This window comes from Guillardia theta, assembly GCF_000315625.1.
Source record: "Guillardia theta CCMP2712 unplaced genomic scaffold GUITHscaffold_136, whole genome shotgun sequence".
In the NCBI taxonomy this organism is placed as follows: Eukaryota; class Cryptophyceae; order Pyrenomonadales; family Geminigeraceae; genus Guillardia; species Guillardia theta.
Genome location: NW_005434538.1, coordinates 14,166 through 31,988, shown reverse-complemented (window position 1 = coordinate 31,988; position 17,823 = coordinate 14,166). Strand labels below are relative to the sequence as shown.

General features: G+C 51.1%; 5 protein-coding genes across 5 annotated transcripts; 2 read left to right on the top strand and 3 right to left on the bottom strand.

Annotated features, from left to right (window-relative positions):
- Positions 1–2,390: 2,390 nt before the first annotated feature.
- On the top strand, positions 2,391–4,040 carry GUITHDRAFT_118860 (hypothetical protein; the record flags this gene model as incomplete). The annotated part of the gene is made up of 6 exons (XM_005821849.1): positions 2,391–2,618; positions 2,666–2,759; positions 2,807–2,896; positions 2,987–3,264; positions 3,338–3,418; positions 3,468–4,040. 6 exons carry the CDS (start codon positions 2,391–2,393, stop codon positions 4,038–4,040), a joined length of 1,344 nt encoding a protein of 447 aa, XP_005821906.1.
- Positions 4,041–4,219: 179 nt separating this feature from the next.
- GUITHDRAFT_118859 (hypothetical protein) lies at positions 4,220–4,582 on the bottom strand (the record flags this gene model as incomplete). The annotated part of the gene is made up of 1 exon (XM_005821848.1): positions 4,220–4,582. The coding sequence occupies one exon, from the start codon at positions 4,580–4,582 to the stop codon at positions 4,220–4,222; it is 363 nt and encodes a 120-aa protein (XP_005821905.1).
- A 625-nt stretch (positions 4,583–5,207) lies between these two features.
- GUITHDRAFT_155618 (hypothetical protein) lies at positions 5,208–6,157 on the top strand (the record flags this gene model as incomplete). Its single annotated transcript, XM_005821847.1, has 4 exons — positions 5,208–5,255; positions 5,687–5,759; positions 5,813–5,915; positions 5,965–6,157. Coding segments are annotated over 4 exons (260 nt in total), but the record flags the coding sequence as incomplete, so codon positions are not given.
- Positions 6,133–7,343, bottom strand: GUITHDRAFT_118858 (hypothetical protein; the record flags this gene model as incomplete). The annotated part of the gene is made up of 5 exons (XM_005821846.1): positions 6,133–6,348; positions 6,486–6,565; positions 6,628–6,710; positions 6,833–6,990; positions 7,224–7,343. The coding sequence occupies 5 exons, from the start codon at positions 7,341–7,343 to the stop codon at positions 6,133–6,135; spliced, it is 657 nt and encodes a 218-aa protein (XP_005821903.1).
- Positions 7,344–7,597: 254 nt separating this feature from the next.
- On the bottom strand, positions 7,598–17,319 carry GUITHDRAFT_146838 (hypothetical protein; the record flags this gene model as incomplete). The annotated part of the gene is made up of 9 exons (XM_005821845.1): positions 7,598–7,783; positions 7,841–7,960; positions 8,006–8,191; positions 8,237–8,269; positions 8,328–12,083; positions 12,159–15,048; positions 15,248–15,354; positions 15,423–15,469; positions 15,609–17,319. The coding sequence occupies 9 exons, from the start codon at positions 17,317–17,319 to the stop codon at positions 7,598–7,600; spliced, it is 9,036 nt and encodes a 3,011-aa protein (XP_005821902.1).
- Positions 17,320–17,823: the final 504 nt, after the last annotated feature.

Sequence of the window (17,823 nt, the reverse complement as noted above, 5' to 3'; positions counted from 1 at the left end):
CCGCGTTTCCGTCAAGCCTTACATCCTTGAGGGTGACGTAGCAAGGGCCAAGCTTTTGAGCGTGTTCTAACATCCCTTGCATAAGCGTGAGCTGGGGCATTCTCTTGTGCACGTCAACTTCAAAGAGATCGCTGGCAGAAACATGTGGTTCGTTTGTCTCCAAGCTTCGAACAGGCCGAATCTGAGTCTCTTCCTGACCCTGGATTGTGACTATTGTAGACTGAGCCCATCTGGCCTCATCCCTATCTTGAGCATGCAGATGTTCTGCCATGGTATCTTCCCGCTGTTGCTTGAGATGGCCAGGCAAAAAGTGAAGATTCCTTGAAAAACGGCAGGGAGGGGCGGAACATTTCCGTATGACCAGGCCTCAAGGGGACGTTGTGGGGGACGTGGGATGTACACGACCCACTTTACAACATGACTTGTCAGCGAACCCTCTATGACCAGGGAGGCAATCCAACCGTGTAGCTGACATCCATATCGCATCTCTTAGAGAGAAATGTACCAAGAGATGTGATTTCGGACGGGAGAAAGATTCTTCAGGGGGACGTGAGAGGAGTAGAGGGGGGACGTGAGGGTGATTTTTAAACCTACACGTTTGTAGGACATATATTAAAACGAGGCCCAGAACAACCGGTCATATTCGACATAATACTACCCGTGCTGAACCAACCGTTCCGTTTCACAATCAACAAAGGGTCACCCATCATTAGGAGTGGGTGAAAAACGGCTAGCAAATGGGGGTGAAGAATATTAAGTTAAAATCAGAATATTAATCCCACATCCCCTTCCGAGTTCGGCGAGGCTTGACCGGCCCGGGCCCAACTGCGTCGGACGGTGCCACGGTGATCGGCGGACGGTGATCGGATAGTGACCGTGCAGTGCTGAAAAGCGGTTAATAAAGTCCCGCAAAACTTTCAAAAAACTGCGGCCGCGGGCCCTCAGTCTCAGTAACGGTAACGACAATCATGAAGTCCCCGGGCCCTCCTGCCCCGACAGGCTCCCGAGTCCGCCTCCTGATTGGCGAAGGGTATCCTTCCAGTCGAGGCTCCCGACAGGCTCCTCCGCTTCCTCAGTGCTGATCCGAGGCTTTGAGGCCCCGGGGAGTCCCGACCGGACAGGCTCCTCCGCCTCCTCAGCAGTGACTGGCGAGTATCGAGTCCCGACAGGCCGGGCGCCGAGTCCGATCACGGTTCGTTCGGGCCCGGATCGTCGCCCTCCTGACTGGCGAGTATCCTGCCCCGCCTCCGCCTCCCGGACCTTCTGACTGGCGAGTATCCTTCGAGGCTCTCAACAGGCCGCCGCTCCCTGGCCCGATCATCGCCGATGATCCTGCCCCCGACATTGCCACGGTGACAGGCTCCTCCCGGAGTCCGCCTCCTCGGACTTAACTGGCTCCCGGTTCGCCTCCTGACTGGCGAGTATCCTGCCCCGACAGCCTCCTCCGCCCGGCGGTCCTGACTGGCGACGGATCGGACGGTACCGTACGGTATCCTGCCCCCGGGGCCGAGTCGCGGCCTGTCAGTGACAGGCCGCTGCAGTAAGTTGCTGCAGTATTTGCAAATCCAGCTCACCAACCGTACTGAACGTCATAAGTTGAAAGCCCAGTTACGTCATTTTTCATTTCGAAGTAGATAGCTGTGACTACTACTACTGGCATCATTTTACTCGAATCAGCCTAGTACGCCGTCAGCGAAAAGACAGCGAGAACCATTGAACCCTCATCCTGCCCGGGCTACTGCTGTCCCCCGGCAAACTAAACTGGTGTTAGTAAGGCCTCCGAACGCACGGGTGACTCAGATGACTCTCGGACTCGATTAGAAAATCCGATCAGCGGGGCCCGAGTCCGGGAGTCAGTGTCAGTGTGACGCTAGTATCAGTAAACTTTGGGATTCGAACGTTTCTACCGGCGCCTCCTCAGCCATGTTGCTGCCGCCACGGGGAACAGCCCTCGCCGTCAGAGTCTGCGGCTGATGGCGCGAGTCGTGTGATGATTGTAGAGGAGAGCCGCAGTAGACCTCCTTGCGCTGTTTACTTATCTTCCATGGTACCTTCACCTTAGTTCAATGATAAGCAGCAGATGTAAACGTGTTTCAAGTTCAGCAGGGTACACGGTTGGAGACTGAGGCGAGACAGAAAGGGATGCGATGCGAGATCCATGTTTGCACCTGCTGTTTCATGGCAGCAGTGCTTGCCCATCATTTTTCGTTCACATGCACTCCATCTTTCTTGTCCCGCTGCTGTACATCTCCAACGTTTGAGACTGTTTATCACAACATGATCAAAATGTACCTGATTTCCTCTTGCTGACTTTCTAGTTCCCTCTGAAGTTCCGGCTGGTGCCTTCGTGCAGCAACTGTGCAACTGATCTTTATGCTCGACAGGTTTCGATGAATTCTCAGCCTGCGTACGTCGGGCAATGGGGTGGAATGGAGGTCCAGGGCAACTACATGGAACAGCCGATGCACAGCAAACCCCTGTACTCGTCTGATCGCGGGGTGCAGCAGCAGCAGCAGCCGTTCGTGGAGGAGAATGTCAAAAATCTCAGAAACTCTTTCAGTGCGTTTCCAAACTCTTCCTCAGCACAGCCGTATGCCGATCCTACCAGGACCTGCGGGGTGAGAGCCTGGGATGGGAGGGAGGAGGGGTCGTGACGGTATGCTAGGTTGGGATTCTCTTCGCAGAGGTCGTAGACATGTACTCTCACCCTCATGTCATTGTGAAGGAAGTGTACGCTAACGGTCCAGCGAGCCACAACGGTACCGTTGTGGGAGGCAGCTGGAGGCTGGTGTTTGACCCTGCGAAGGTAAAATTCAACCAGGAGACATCTTGCAAGCCGTCAACGACGTCAACGTGTCAGGAATGCTGTTACCTCAACTACGGCAGTACATCCCAGGTCCCTTGGGCTCGAAAGTGAAGATGAGCTTCGTTTCAGGCACCTCCTCTGCTGTTGTTGTCCCACCCTGATGATCCGTATCCTCCTCAGAAAGAACCCGTGAGCTGTATGAGGTCATACTCGAGAGAGGACCTGTCAACTCACAGAACGCTCCTGATATGCATCAAAGAAGAACTGCAAGCTCGTCCAATGACGACTCGGGACAACTCGACGCTTACAAGGCAAGCCGTCAAACCATGTTGGTGTTTGTGAACCCCTCTCAGGACATTCTTGCCATGGTGGGATTTTCCGTTCAACGAAGCTCCAACGGACAGATGATTGTCGCTAATGTGACTCAGGATTCATCGGCAGAAGAGCAGGTGCTGCAGGTGAAGCGATTTCCCGTTCCTCGTTCCTCGTTTCTTGTTTTCGTTTCTTGTTCATCACAAACTCTCTTGTCAGTTCGGAGAGATTCTTCTAGAGGTCGACGACCAGCCAATCCAAGGACATCTCAGCGAGAATGCTGTGCGGCGAATGCTCTCGGTGCGTTTGTGCCATCCAGGACGCTCCAGCTGACCTCGGAACTCACCAGGGGAGGGTCGGGAGCATGGTCAAAGTAAGAACGGACAAACGTGTTGCTACCATTCAGCGCGATTGCGCAGCAGAATTTGATGAGGAGGAGCGAGTCTTGGAGTACCCGGGGTCCTACATGCCTCAACAGCTACCTCAGGCCCCCGGCAACTGGATGCTCAACAACAGCATGGAGCAGCACATGCGACAAGCAAGCGCTCCCCTCCCTCAACAAGTTCAGACGCCCAGGCAACCGCAGTACATCACCACCAAGCCCCCGCAAAGAGAGTTCTTGCAGACAAGGCCGGTGCTGATGACAAATCAAGCTATGCCGTCCAAGCAGATCAACTACATCCAGACCCCGCAAGTGACCGCAGTCACTCCTCGCCAGCGCATGCCGCCTGTCATATACTCGAACATGCAGCAAGGTGTCGCCGCCAATTTTACGAGCCAGGGAGCAATGCTTGCACCTCAAGCCGTCACAAGCTATGCTGTGAACCGACCCAACGTGGCGATGAGCATGGGAATGCCTGTTCCTCCCACCGGCATGTACCCTCAGTTTCAGCAGCCGCGAATGGCTTTCCGCAACTTCTGATATCAGTGAGGCAAGCTCAAGTCGACATGGTTGTGAGTACAGGGGGCTGAAGCAGCGCGGGTGCACAAGAGGTCAGGTCGCTTACTTCCTTTCTATTCATCGAGGTGCGAGCATCACCGCCAAGACCAGGAAAGGCTCATCTATCTACATCAACAAATTCTCTTCTTACCACGTAAACATCATTGAGTTCCCATCGTTTGTTCGTTTGCAGATCCTGAGGTTGCCTTACTCACATTGACTTCGATCAGATTTCCATTTGCATCCACTATCTTGGGCTTAAGGCCGAGATGATACGCATGAGGAGACCTCTTCACGGTGCGATCCACCGGCTTGGCAACAACTCTTTGCTGCTCGCGCAATACGTCAATCACCCTCTTCATGTGATTCTTGGTCTTGAACTTGTCGCCCTGAGACATTTTCTCCCATAGTTGAGCCACAGTCAAGGGCCCACTCTCTTGAATCGCACGCAGGATAGCCTGCGAAGGTAGAGAGTAATCCGGCAAGCGGACACCCAGAAGCACCTTCGTTGCTCTGAAGGCCATCTGTTCAGACCAAATGAACTTTCCTGAGAGAGAATGGGTGTCAGATCATCCTCCTCTAGAAGTCACTCGGTTCAAAACGAAAGGTATGCATTCCCAAGATATTGGGGAGCACTACACACATTCTCATGTCGGAAGTGCAACGCATGAATGTTTGTCTCGAGCAATGAAACGTCAAATCTTGGTATGAAAGGTTCAAACCAAGATGATTGACATTCTCATAATTCACATGAGCACAAGTAAAGGAGAGAGATTCGATGTCGTCCTGCCTCACATCAAATATAACACAAGTTCATGTAGCACCCTTCACATCTGAGGGCCAGAAGAACTTGCATGGAGCAGGAGAGGCATCACAGGAAGAAGAACGAGCATGCGCAGTATCAGCAGGCTAGCTAGGAGGAGCAGAGCATGGCAGGACGTAGCGCAGAGTGCCCAGCTAACGACCATTGCTGTCAGTGTTCATGGCCGCATGCCATCCTCTGCCGTTACAAATTCATGTAACGGTATGTTTATTCGGGTCGGGACAGGGAGGAGAATCAATAGCTCTAATTTCACTGCCTTTTTGTTTTACTATCAATAGCTCTGATGCGAACTTGAAGTGTTTTCTGTTATTTTCGGGGTTTCACCTGAATGGTTGCGAGTCAGCTGATGTATCATGCTGGGAGCTTGTTGCCAGGTGAGGAGATGAGATGAGAGGAGAGGGGAGGGGAGAAGAGGAGAGGAGAGGGGAGGAGAGGGGAGGAGAGCATGTGACAAAATCTTGACGAGAGGACGCGGATGAGGATGCACTAATGCCCAGAATGAGTCAGCTCAAACGCATGGCTGCTGCTTCGATACATCGTTTTCTTTCTCTCCATTGATTCCTAGAGACAACACGTAGATGTTTGTAGATGTGCACGAGCTTGATTAACTCTGGAGGGAAAGACAAGATACTGAGGGAGGGACGAAGATTAGGATATTTCTCCAAGGAGGTTGAGTGAGAGGATTAGAAGGATGAAGGATTGGAATGTGAGAGCTTCAGCGAGGGAAGCAGCATAGCACGTGACAGGGAGTGATTATTTTAGCATGGCTCTGTCAGTCATTGCCGGTAATAGTTGAATGTTGCAGGGCTGAACATGTTCGGCTCCACGAGACCAAAGCCCATCTCAGTTCCAGATCTGGTGTGCCAGCACTTGGACGGGTAACGCAGCGACTACTCTTGTAGTCTCCTGTGGAATGCTCACCTTGCCTCAGGCAAGCACGTGTGTCCGCATTGATGTACAAGGACTCCGCACACGGGAACAAAATTGGAGGAGCGCTGGCTATGATGAAGGATCTGCAAGCACAGAGAAGAAGAGTACAGCATATACATTCATTTCTTTCTCTCCATATTTACACGTACACAGGCTATCTTGGAGGGATGCCCGCTACCTAGGATATAACTTTGGCATTTGCTATACAAACAAACCAGCTAGCTAAACGGCGCGACTGGACTTGTTGATGTCCTCACGACATAGGGAATTTTCCATCTTTCCCTGTTCTTGAAGAGAGTCGACCAGCATCGTTCCATCATTTCACAATGAATTCGATTTCTCCACATTCTGAGCATCACCACCGCTGTCTGAATCCGTGAGCTTGTCTTCGAAATGCAACGATGCTTCCTCCTTGGGGTCAGCAGCAGACACCATCTCCGGCTGAGAGCCTCCGATGGACCAGTGAGGTCCGAACTTGTAGTTCCCATCCTTGAGGTCTTCGTCCGGGGCAGCGGCTCCTGGATTGATGTCCACATGCTGCTCGATCTCAAGTCAAAATCTCTTAGAAGCTGACGTGGGACATTGAAGACATGCAAACGTAGCGAAAGAAAGAGAAGAGCATGCCACGATGCAGTGAGTGCATCTTTGGGAAGTTGGGAAAGTATGTACTGTACGTGTTTGGTTCGTGAGTCCAGTGCAGCGGAAAGCTTGGCATTGTGCTCTCGCTCTGTCGCAATCCAATGCATTTTCTCCCCTGATAGGTTGCAAGCAGAGTGAGAAAGACAGCAAACAAACATAAAATGTCAGTTCTTTTACTTTGCTCCCAGAGCTTCTGCTGCTTCTTCAAACGCATCTGGCGTCGCTTCTCCATGGACTTCCATTTCCCCTCGGCTGGTTTGCTGTGTTTCAACAAGAGATCTGTGGTTGTATTAGGAAGGGGTGGGCAGATGAGGGGGGATGTGTACTGTCTTCTCGATCATCGTGAATCCCTTCCATCCTAACTCTGTCATCAGGCGCGCACCCATTGGATAGATGCATTCCATTCTTTCTCTTCGAATGTGCCAGGTCTTGCCCAACCTTGCGTTCGGAGCTCCCCTTTCCATCTAAAGCTTCAGCTTGTCTCTTCTTCTCATCGCCTAGCCGACTCCGGAGAACATCCGCCAGTTTTCCAGGGCCTTGCTGCTTGCTTCGAGGTTAACTTCGACCTGGCCTTCGTTGCTCTGAAATCACGAGTTGATCAGTAGAGGGTCAACGATAAAAGTGCAGCGAGCATGAGAGTCACTGACATCTGAGAGTGAAGGACTTTCCTTGGAGGACTCTCGGCTGAACCATGATCGTGCTCTCGACAAGAAGGAGGAGCTCTTGCGCCTGCCCTCCAGGGGTTGGTCAGCTCGAATCAGTCCTTCCTCTACGTGTTCGGGATCGTTCAGATCTTCATGAAGCCATGCCATCTTCTTCTTTCTCTCCTTGTTCTTCTTCCGCCTCACCCTCATGCATCCCAGCACTGCGCACAGCGTCCATCCCATGGACATGGCCAAGGGCAGACACCCTGCCATGCATGCCCAGGTGTAGTAGCGTCTAAACCCCAAAACTTTGAAACTTCGAGAAAAGTCCAGCCGCTGATCCCGAAGTTTGAAAGTTTCATATGCCCGGGGCCCGGGCCGCGGGGCCCAGGGGCCCGGGCCCTGCCTTCAGTGTCGACTCCGAGTCAGGAGCCGGTGCGAGTCTTCAGTAGTACAAGTCTAGCGTTTTATTATCACTTTGATTATCTCAGTGGTACTAGCGTTTAATCCTTTTCTTGCTTCAAGAGATCGTGAACTGAAATAATGTTCTTCCCATCTCTGTTGATATACACACTTCGCAGTTTCGCCACAGGCGCTTCATCACCTCCGGATCGGAAGAATTCCAACACATCTGCGAATGTTCTGCCTTTCTCTTCTATTTTCCCCCCTTCAATCACTTTGCCTTCCCTCTGCTCAGATGTCACTTGAAGTCTCCACACACCTTCCTCTCCATGTTCAAAGCTCACCGCCTCTTGCTTCGCCGGACGGTATGATATGTTGTCGCCCACCCGCACTGTTCCTTCTTGGAACTTCCTCTTCCACTTTTCTGTCCTCCACAAGTCTCCCTGCTTCTCGGCAGCTTTACCCTGCAACAAACGTCAGCAGCGACTGACTGACAGCCTCGCTCTCACCTTCTTCGCAGGACTCTCCCCTACTGGAGGTTCAGAGCTCTTCCTCTTCTCCGGCTCCTCAGTCTTGGGCTTCTTGGATGAGTCGCTGCTCTCCTCCTCAGCCTGTCGCTTCGCCTCCTGCTGCTTCGCCTCCTGTCGCTTTGCCTCCTGCTGCTTCGCCTCCTGCTGCTTCGCTTCATCTGCCTCCTGCTACTCTCGTCAGCGAGCGACACAAGCGAGATGCAGGCTTACGGCTCGTTGCCCCTCCCCCTTGTCTTGAGCAGCCTGACACATTCTGATTAGGATCGACGCTGGTAAGACAAGATGGAGCTGCTAGACAGACCTTCTTCTCCTCCTCGCTACTGCAGCAGATGACGACAAAGTCCATCGTACTCTCGGCATTGTCTGATTGTGATGCCTCTATCATGTCAACATCGTCCTCTTGACTCGCGTCCTCCTTGCAAGGCAACACAGTGGTCCAAGTCTTGGTCATCTTTCCGATGCGAAGGTTTTTGATCTTGTCGTCTATCTTCTCCTTCATGGTTTCATACGCCTTGGCGGGGAGGATCAAGTTGATCTTTCTGATACATTCCTTATCTCGCAGCAGGTTCCGAACGATGTTGAAGAACCGTTTGTACTCTTCGACGTCGTCCCACATGACATTTATCTCCTTGAGTTTGACATTCCGGAGATTGGTATCTGAAAACTCGTTCCACTTTCTGCCTGCAGGGACCTCTGCAAAGAAAGGCTGGTCACCTTCAGACTCGTCCATTTCATATCTTGGAGGATAGTAGAAAATATTCCTTTGACTCTCTACCAGGCTCACAAGGAAGGGTATCGAGGCCTTGGAAGTACTTGTCGTCACGATAGCTTCATCGACTTGCATTCTTTCACGGGCCTCATATGGAAACAATACATCCAAGTACACTGCCTCGCACATTTCTTGACCTTCCAGCTCCTTGATGTCCCTGTAACTCTCCTTGTAGGCAAAGCTGATGTCTCCGCCTTGTATCCTGCAAGTGACCTTCTTGATGTCTGACTGCGGATACAACCTTTTCAGCCTCTTGACGATAGTCTCGTACACATCACTCAGAGTTGACATCTCGCTACCACATGCAACGTTGAAGATCTGTCGACCATTCACATGCACCCGACAAACAACCTCGCAGGCCTCAGGCTGACCGTCAACCTCCAGCCTGTCATGAAGGCTGCGGTGCTGCTTGTGATGAAAGAAGCGGTTCACCTTCAGCACTGCCAGACCCGCCTCCTCGCACAGGTTGTTGAAATCCACGTCCTCCCACACCTTCTTGGGTGGAAACAAAACTCCCTTGCCAATCGTCGACTTGACATTCAGCAAGAAGAACGAGTAGACGCTGTGAGTTATCTTGAAGGGAACACTGCTTTTCATGAACACGTTCACATCTCGTCGCATCCCGATCACTGCATAGCCGTCCGTGTTCCCGCGGACATCCTGTATTGTAGAGATATCAGGCGTGCTCTTGACTCCTCGCTCCATGGCAGCAGCTTTAGCCGCAGCTCCTCGCACAGCCTGACAGCTCTTGGTTGTCATGCTCGACTCATGATCGAAGAAGCCTTCTGTCTTCGGACACGCTTGTCCCTTCCCTTGCTTGCGGTGATGGCGGCATATCTCTTCAGATGACTTGGGTGCATCACTGATCATATCCTGCATCTGCAGCATTATCGTCGCAAACGAGCAAGCAATAGGCGGGTGAAGTAGCGGCGGGTCGCTTGCAAACATCTTGCTCAGGTCCAGCTGGTAGCAATCGAGAACGTTGTCGTCGATCATCCAGACTCTCTCCAGGCCCAGCAGATGCGCGAACAGCTGGGCGAACAGCCTCGCGTATCCTATCCCTCCGTCCTGAGGGGTCAGGCGAAGCTTTCCGTCATCGGGCATCTGGTGCTCAAACTGCTCAGAGCGAAAGCCCAGCTCGCTTACAGCCTCGCTCAGAATCATCTCGTGCGACAGAGCGACCACGATGTACTCGCTTCCTACCTCGCTGACGTAGCTCGAGAACTGCCCGTCTCCCTCGCCGTCATCCGGTCGTACAAGCAACATCTGCCGTACAGGTACGTCGCGGTCTCCCTCTTTGAAGGCGCTCGATCGATCAAGAAATGCAGCTCGCCCTGTCTGGATGCTGCCGGCAGCGTCTCGCTTGTAAGAAGCAGTCATCACCCAGTTGCGGATAGCTTTCTCCCCTTGAAGCTCAAAAGCGCCATTCACTCTCCCGTCCCTGAGCGAGAAATACCGTGACACTTGTTCTTCTCCAAAAGGAAAGGAAATCCTCGGCCATCGACGCTCGTCGTCTCCAAACAAGCGAGCTATCCTCACGCCTCTCATGATCGGCGACAGTCGCAGCAGCTTCACCTTGGTCTTCTCTGGGAGCGTGTGGAGGCAGAGGCATCGCGCAGGGAAATCATTCTTCACTTGCCCTGTCGCGAGTCCTGAGGAGGTCCCAGCCGTCGTTTCCCTGCCCTCCCATGCAATGTTCTGTAGGTCTGTTTTCGAACCCAAGGCAGAGAGACTGAGCTCGCTCTTGTCCTGGTTTGATTGGAGCAGAGTTTCACCAGATCGAGTTTTCAATCCTGTTTTCCTCATGTCTGCAACGATAGAAGGCATGCTGTCTTCCCTGTCCCACTCGACGATGTCTCTCAGCCTCTCAAAGTCTAAGATCTTCAGCTTGACTTCAGCTCCTTCTGAGATGATCTCGATCGGACTGCTGTTACTCTTCGACACTTTCTTTAGGAGACGAATGACTTTCTCCTTCACTTGTATGCACTCGCCTTCAGCGTTCTGGCTTGACGCTGGAGCCAGCAGTCCATTACAGTACAGCTGCTGCCATGACGACCGGCCACGACTGTCTCGCAGACACTTGGCCAGAAGCCTCAGGCGCTGAAAGATCACCATCTTGTGATATTTCCCCTCCTTCATCTTGAAAAGACCAAGCTTCTGCCCAGCTAGATCCCGCCAGAACGGCATCTCCCAGGCAAGGCGAGTTTGGAACTCAACCTTTATCGGGTAATCCTCTGGTCGTATTTGAGGTATGCAGGCATACTCACTGTCAGCTCTCAGACCAACTTCTCTCCTGAGAAGGTTGAGAAGGTGCAGATACGCTCCTGTCTTGCCGATCTGACACTCTGCATGTAAAAGAAAGCGAAGCTGATGCTGTCTTCTTTTCGTGTGGTCTTGACACCAGTCGCAATGATTGACTTTGACTCTCTTGGAGCCTTCTCCCTCAGCCTTTGCTCGCGTCACGGCCACGTGTCGATTCCTGTAGTCATGCAGATCGTTCTTCTGGTAGCTGATGACCAGCTGACCCCTGTCGTCTTTTCGCTTCATGTGCGTGTGAAGTTGTGGGCTGAGTCGGATGCATTCCCAGATCTCTTTGCTGCAGTATTCAGCTGTCTCCACTGCTTTCATGAGCGTGTCGTACAAGGAGGAGCTCACGAGGGCAGACGGGAGGTCATGCTCCAGCTCCTTCAGCACTCCTCCGTGAGGGCAGCTGTGCCTGCTAGCTAGCCAAGCCAAGCTTGCGCTGTCCCGCACGATTATGTACGTGCTATCTGGACCAAAGTTATTGTATTTCTTAACTTGAGAAATGTCCTGGACTCTGATCTTCGTCTCATCGTCCTTTCTTCGAGACTCTGTTATCTTGAGACACTGAACGTCTCCCCATGGTACTGCTCGTCTGTTCATGGTACTTGCGGGGAAGCGAATGAGCATACAGCCTTTCAGATCCTCAGCCATTGATGCTTGGGCGCTTCTGTCAACATTCCGATCCAGCGTGTACCAATCTTCTTCACCTCTCCTTCCAGGCGACAAGGTCTTGCCACGTTCCACGACCTGCAGAATACTTTTCTGAGTCCAGCTGGACAAGCTCCACGCTATCCCAATGAGTCGCTTCCCATCGAGACCTTGTGAAAGATCCACTTCATCGTCTGCAGCATTCGCATACACAACGATCGGCCGTCCCTTCCCTTCGAACCATCTCTTCTCCTTTGCTACCTGCACCGCCTCCTCCGATGTCTCGAAGCGGTGCTCCTCACGCAAAGTCGGGTAGCGACAGAGTCTGCCCATCTCCTGCAGCACGTTCAAGTCAGTAGGAGGAGGTTGAGGACCCCGCGGTCAAGTACACGAGGCGACAAGAGGTCGCACCTGGATCAGCGTCGTCGTGTTGTCAGACGAGCGCACGCGCAAGTCAAGACAATCGAAGGAGTGCGGGAACGTGTCGCCCATGCGGCCCTTCTCGATCAGGAACAAGATACACGGGAGTCCCTCAAGGTCCTTGTAGTTCAGGCTCGTCAACTTCTTTCCACGCGCTCTGCCTTGAATGAGCGAGTTGATAGAGCGAGGTGCTTTGTCCTTGTCGTAGGTCAGCGGCTGATCTCGAAACTGAGTTTCAATGCAGTCGTACAGCTCAGACCCTCCGTAGTCTTCGATGACCGCGAATACCGAATCTCCAAACAAGGATTTGCGTATTCGCTTCAGCTCCTCACAAACCTGATCGGCCAGCTTGATGCTAAACATGCGGACTACTTTCATATGTCCGTAAAGACCTCCGTTATGCGTGCGATTGCTTAGAAGATCCTTGACTATTCTATCTGTCTCATTGAATTGGAAGTAGTCGTCTGCCTCCATGAACGAGTCGTCATCATTCACTTCAACACTTTCTTCCTTGGCCTCTGACTTCAGTTTGATGTAGAACACCTCGGCGATACAATCCCGAGCCGCACTCCCACTTCTCTCCTCCTTCAGGGTCTCCTTGACTCGCTCCCGCAGCTTCGCACAAGCTTGTCTAGCTCCACTTGACTTACACTGGTTTGCTATTGTCATGTATTCTTCCTCGAGCTTCAACTTCTCCAGATCTTTCAGAGTGATGTTGTGCAAGTCGTCAGCAACACTCTTCAGCCTGCCAGTGCTTCGGTCCCAACGGACTTTGTGAAAGTAGAGCATCGAAAGGATAAAGTCTGCGAGCCAGACATGCTCCCTGACGGCTTCTTCTTCTTCCTTCTTCTTCCTCGAAACTTTGACGGACTCCATCAGCGTGCTGATCAGGTTGTTTTCTCGACGGATGAGTTGATTCCGCACGTCCTCTCGAGCTTGATCGTCTGCAGAAGCCTCTTCACCGGGTAGGATACACTCATCTAAGACATAAGACGGCAAAGTTCGCAGGAAGTCTTCAAACCGAAAGTATATCGTCCGGTATCTCCGCGATCTCAACTTCCACTTGATCACGTGCAGCTCCTCATCAAACTTGCCAACCCTTCGCTCCTTCGCTTCTTGCACCGGCTTGTAAGGATCATCCTCCTCGAACTTCACGTACTTCTCGGGTATCCTACTGTGGAGGGTGAGGTTTGGGTACGGTGTAGCGCTGACTTGCAACACTATGAAGTTCTTCTTCTTCACCAGGTTTGGATCATTGATAATCAGGTCTTGAGGGCTGCCTTTGTTCAACGCCCAATGCGACTCATCGGAGATCAGCACAAACAGCGTCTTGTCTGATATGCTCAGAATCTTCTTTCTCAGCTGCTCCGCCGCAGGTGCTTGATGAGCAACGACCTTGTTACACTCTCTGTCTGAGGTCATATCGGAGAACAAGGTCTCGAGCATGCGTGCTTCGGTCTGCTGCTTGAGGGTCAAGAAGTTCGGAACAAGAATCGCAAAGTCAAGCTTCTCAAAGTCTCTCAGGCTCATCTTCTCCTCCTGCAACACAAACTTGAGTCGGTTCAAGATCCGGCCGGCTACCGCCTTCTGCTCCGGAAACACTCTCCCTAACGCACGAGCATCCGTCTCGATCTCTGAGGCGTCGAGCGGTCGAAGCGTCTCTAGAATATCTTCAGATGACGGAAGCACCGACGCCTCGACCCTCATCTTGATCACCAGCTGAAGCCCGAGCTCAGGGTCTTGGTTTGACCTCTGCTTGTTGTATCGCTCCGATATGGCTTGAAAGTAACCCGTGTCTTGACGATCAAACGTCTTTTTGCCCCCAAACCCATCATCGAGTATCTCGATCTTGACGATCCTCTCGATTCCTCTCACTCGACATGGCTTGGTGAACTCCTCAGACTCGAAGGCTTCCTTCACACGCTTCTCAAACTCTGCTGGAGTGAGTTGCTCAAGATCCTGCTGGATAATCTCGATCTTTGATTTATGTCCCTTACAGTCTCCTGCACCTTGAAGCTCAATCCTGCATGGTCGGTCTGAGACCTCCTGCCTCTGCTCAGCTTCGCTGAGCAGGTTGAGCTCTTTACCCAACAACTCAATGTCTGCTGTTTGACGCATGATGATAAGAAAGCCAATGGTGCGATCTTCCAGCTCTTGTCCTTCATTGATGCGAATCATCTGTATTCTGCTGGATTTACTATCTGCAGGAACGGAAGGACCTTCGCCTTCACTTCCCACAAATACTTCGACGAACCTGAAACTGCCATCAGCGTTCAAACTCTGCCAAGTCCATCTTTCTGTCCGTTGTTGAGTCGACTTTGTCATACATCTGTAGACTTGTTCTTTCCCTCGCATACGCAGAGCTAGACCTATCAGATCATTCTTTTCTTTCTGATTCATACCGAGTGCGTGCGCCATGATGGCTGCGCCTTCCAACAACTCGCGCTTTCGCAGAGCTTTATTCTCGGATTCTTTGGCTTCGTCAAGACAGTCGAGGACATCGATTTCTTTTTCGGTCAGGCGTTTTTGCAAGGCAGTCACCAGCTGGGGAAAAAACCAAATGTCTGTCATCATGCTCTGATGTTCGAGAGACTGGTCTGAGTAAAAAGCACATTCGTGAGCTTCAAGCCTCTTCAAGTCAACCTTCAAATCTTGACAAATCTTCTCCATCCATATGCTGGTTTCTCCGTCGACGCCAACGGAAATTCCGATACCTGCCCCATCGAAGCTTTCTTCGATTTCCATTTTCACTGAAAGCATTGACCTGGCCAAGTAAACAAAAGTGTCAAAATGGATGTTCGCAAACAAAGCTTCTCTTGAAGAATCAAGGTTTCTCTCTAATCTACCCGTTGCTAAATCTGCTGGTAGACTTTGAAAATATCTAAGAGATTATGATGATCAAATCTAAGAAAATTTCAAAAAACAAGCCATCTTGTTTTCTCACTACACTGGACCCTTCTCTTGTGCTTTCTTCGCGTGAGAATTCTCTCCAGTTCCTCAGGTAATCGGCCTCTTCCACATTGTGAACAAAACAAAATGCTAGAAGGCATGAAAAAATGGTAGTTCTACAGTTCGCTTACCCTGCAAGTTGGGTTTCTTGGACCCCAGCAGAGTCAGCACTCAATTTCTTGCTAGTCTTGGCAGGAACTTTCTCTTCTCGATATGTCACTTTCTTCACAGGGTCGACCTGTTGAAACCACAAATAAGAAAGAAAGTTATCTAGACAACAAAATGAAACGGCAAATCTTTACGCACTTTTTCCATTGTGATGTTTGGTTTCGAATCTTCAAGAGATTTTCGATCTAGAAGTTCAGGTCATACTCCTCTCGTTCAAGTCCATCAAACGCTTGACCTTTTCTTTGAGGCAAGATTGTTATCGATCCTGCCCCACATGATTTCAGTATGTTGATTGAGATGGGCAACGAAGAGGTTGTTTAGTACCTGGTTGCTCCAATTTCTTCCAATCAATGAATTTCGACACACCTCCCCCGACGGTGAGCAGCAGGGTCCGAAGCATCTCTACCTCCTTCGCTTCCATCCTCTCCTCCATCTCCCCGTACTCACGAGGTCCGCTCAGCCAACCGCTGCTGCTGATCCATGTTCGAAACAAGCCCTCTTTTCCATTCCCGCCTAGAACCTCTCGGACGCTCTTCGCAAGCATCACTGACATACAAGCGCTGCTCAATCTTGTCATCTTCAAGAACGCAACGCAGCTGCCGGTCTCGACGACTCGAGTCAGAACGTGAACAGCAAGCAGAGGGCTTAGGCCCCCTTCTTGGTCAGCGGTTATCTTGTCTTTGAGATATTCTTCCGCAAGGTCTAGTGCCTCCTCTTGTTCTTTTTCCCCCTTACTGTAGTGATCTGCAAGGCAGACCTCCCCCTCCCACCAGCTAATTTCTGTATCCGCCTCCTCTTCCATATGTCCCAATGAGCTTCTAATCTCCTCGCGCACTGTGAAATCAATAGCTGCTGTCACCATCTTCTTCCTGTCAATCTCCCCGTACTCCTCTCGTATCCATCGCTCCAGTTTCTCTGACCAGATCTCATCGGCAACCATGGCCTTCTCAACTTTTTTGATCAGCTCAGGCCCAAGCTTCTTCTTTGCAAAGGCATGAAAGAATCCTCGGTCACCTTGTTTTTTGTACGTCGTGCCCTTGTTGCTCAGGAACACCAAAAGGAACATCGAGCATATTTTCCATCGTGGACCCTTATCTTGCAAGCTAAAAAGGCTTTTTCTTACGAGCTGGAGGAGACTTTCTCGGAAAACATCTGCTCCTGTTCGTGTTGCTGCAGGACTGTACGCTGCTACAACCTGCACCCCCGAGTCTGTACTGTCTGGCTGCATCCCCTCGCTTTGAATCAAGCTTTCCACTCCCATCGTTATCTGTTGCAGGTCTGCTGCTACCGTCTTATCATTTCTGATACAGAGCTTGTCTGGAATGAGTTCCGTACATAATGTCCTTGCATACTGACCATACTTTCCTTGTTCTCTGTCGTAGCTCATCCGCACCGCGTATTCTATGGCGAGTTTGAGTCTTCGATTCTGAGCAAACATTCCTAGCTCGCTGTCAAGAAGATCTTTGAGGAATGCTGATTCGTCCGATGCTTGTTGACCTCTGCTGCACGATAGGCACAGCGACACTCGCATTCTTTGGGTCAAGTTGGATCCTTCATGCTCCAACCTCTCCATCCCCATCCACGCGCTTCTCTTGGAGTCTCGACAGGCATCGATGATAACCAGCAAAGGAGGAATCCTGTCTGAATTCTGAGCAGCTCCATCTCTAAGGGCCTCCAACATATCCGCTACTGTTATCATGCTCTGCTTAGTCTCTCGAGATTCCTCGGCCCGGACGATGTCACTTGTTAGCAATGCTATATCTCCTTTACTTAGCTGCATCCCATGCCCAGCAAAGAACACCAATATCAGCTCCAGGCCCCTCGTCTTGCGATCCCTTACGAGGGAAGAAATCTGACTTGTGATCGCCGTCCTCGTTGAAGGGTTGACCAGAAGATTTGCCTGGCATCCGGGGCTGCTTTCCAGCTGATTGTGAACGTCAGTAGCGTCACGGATGGCGTTGTCCAAGGTGGGAATATGCTTGTAGGCATCAATACCAATGCAGAGCGTTTTAATCCGGCATGCATTCTCTCCCATCTTGCTGTGACCAGTTTGGAATGGCTATACAGCCTGCCGATATTACCAATAAACAATGTGAACAGGGGTTGAAAGAAAATCATGCATAGCATGCAGCAAAACATATCAGTATCCAGACGTGTGTACCTGGAGATAGTATCGTCTTATCATTTTGGACTGACAAAGACTTAGTCAATAAAGGGAATTGAGGAACAATAACACTGTGCATAGAACGTTCTCAGTGATTTTCCTGTCTAATTCTTTGCTAGGCATCTCTCGGACAACACTTGGTTTGTTAAGCACTTGTAAGAGATGTATCATTGATATATCATTCTCAAACAGAGCCTTTATCGGATGTCTGAAAGCGAATTGAAAGGGATTTAGTAGGGGAATCGGTCAGGACATACGAAGAAGAATCGGCAGCAGGAGAACAGGCTGGAGGAAAGAGCCAAGGCACAACTAGAAAACAAATGGAAAATCAAGATCTGTCAAGAGGAGATAGTGAGCAGAAGAAACCAGGAAGAT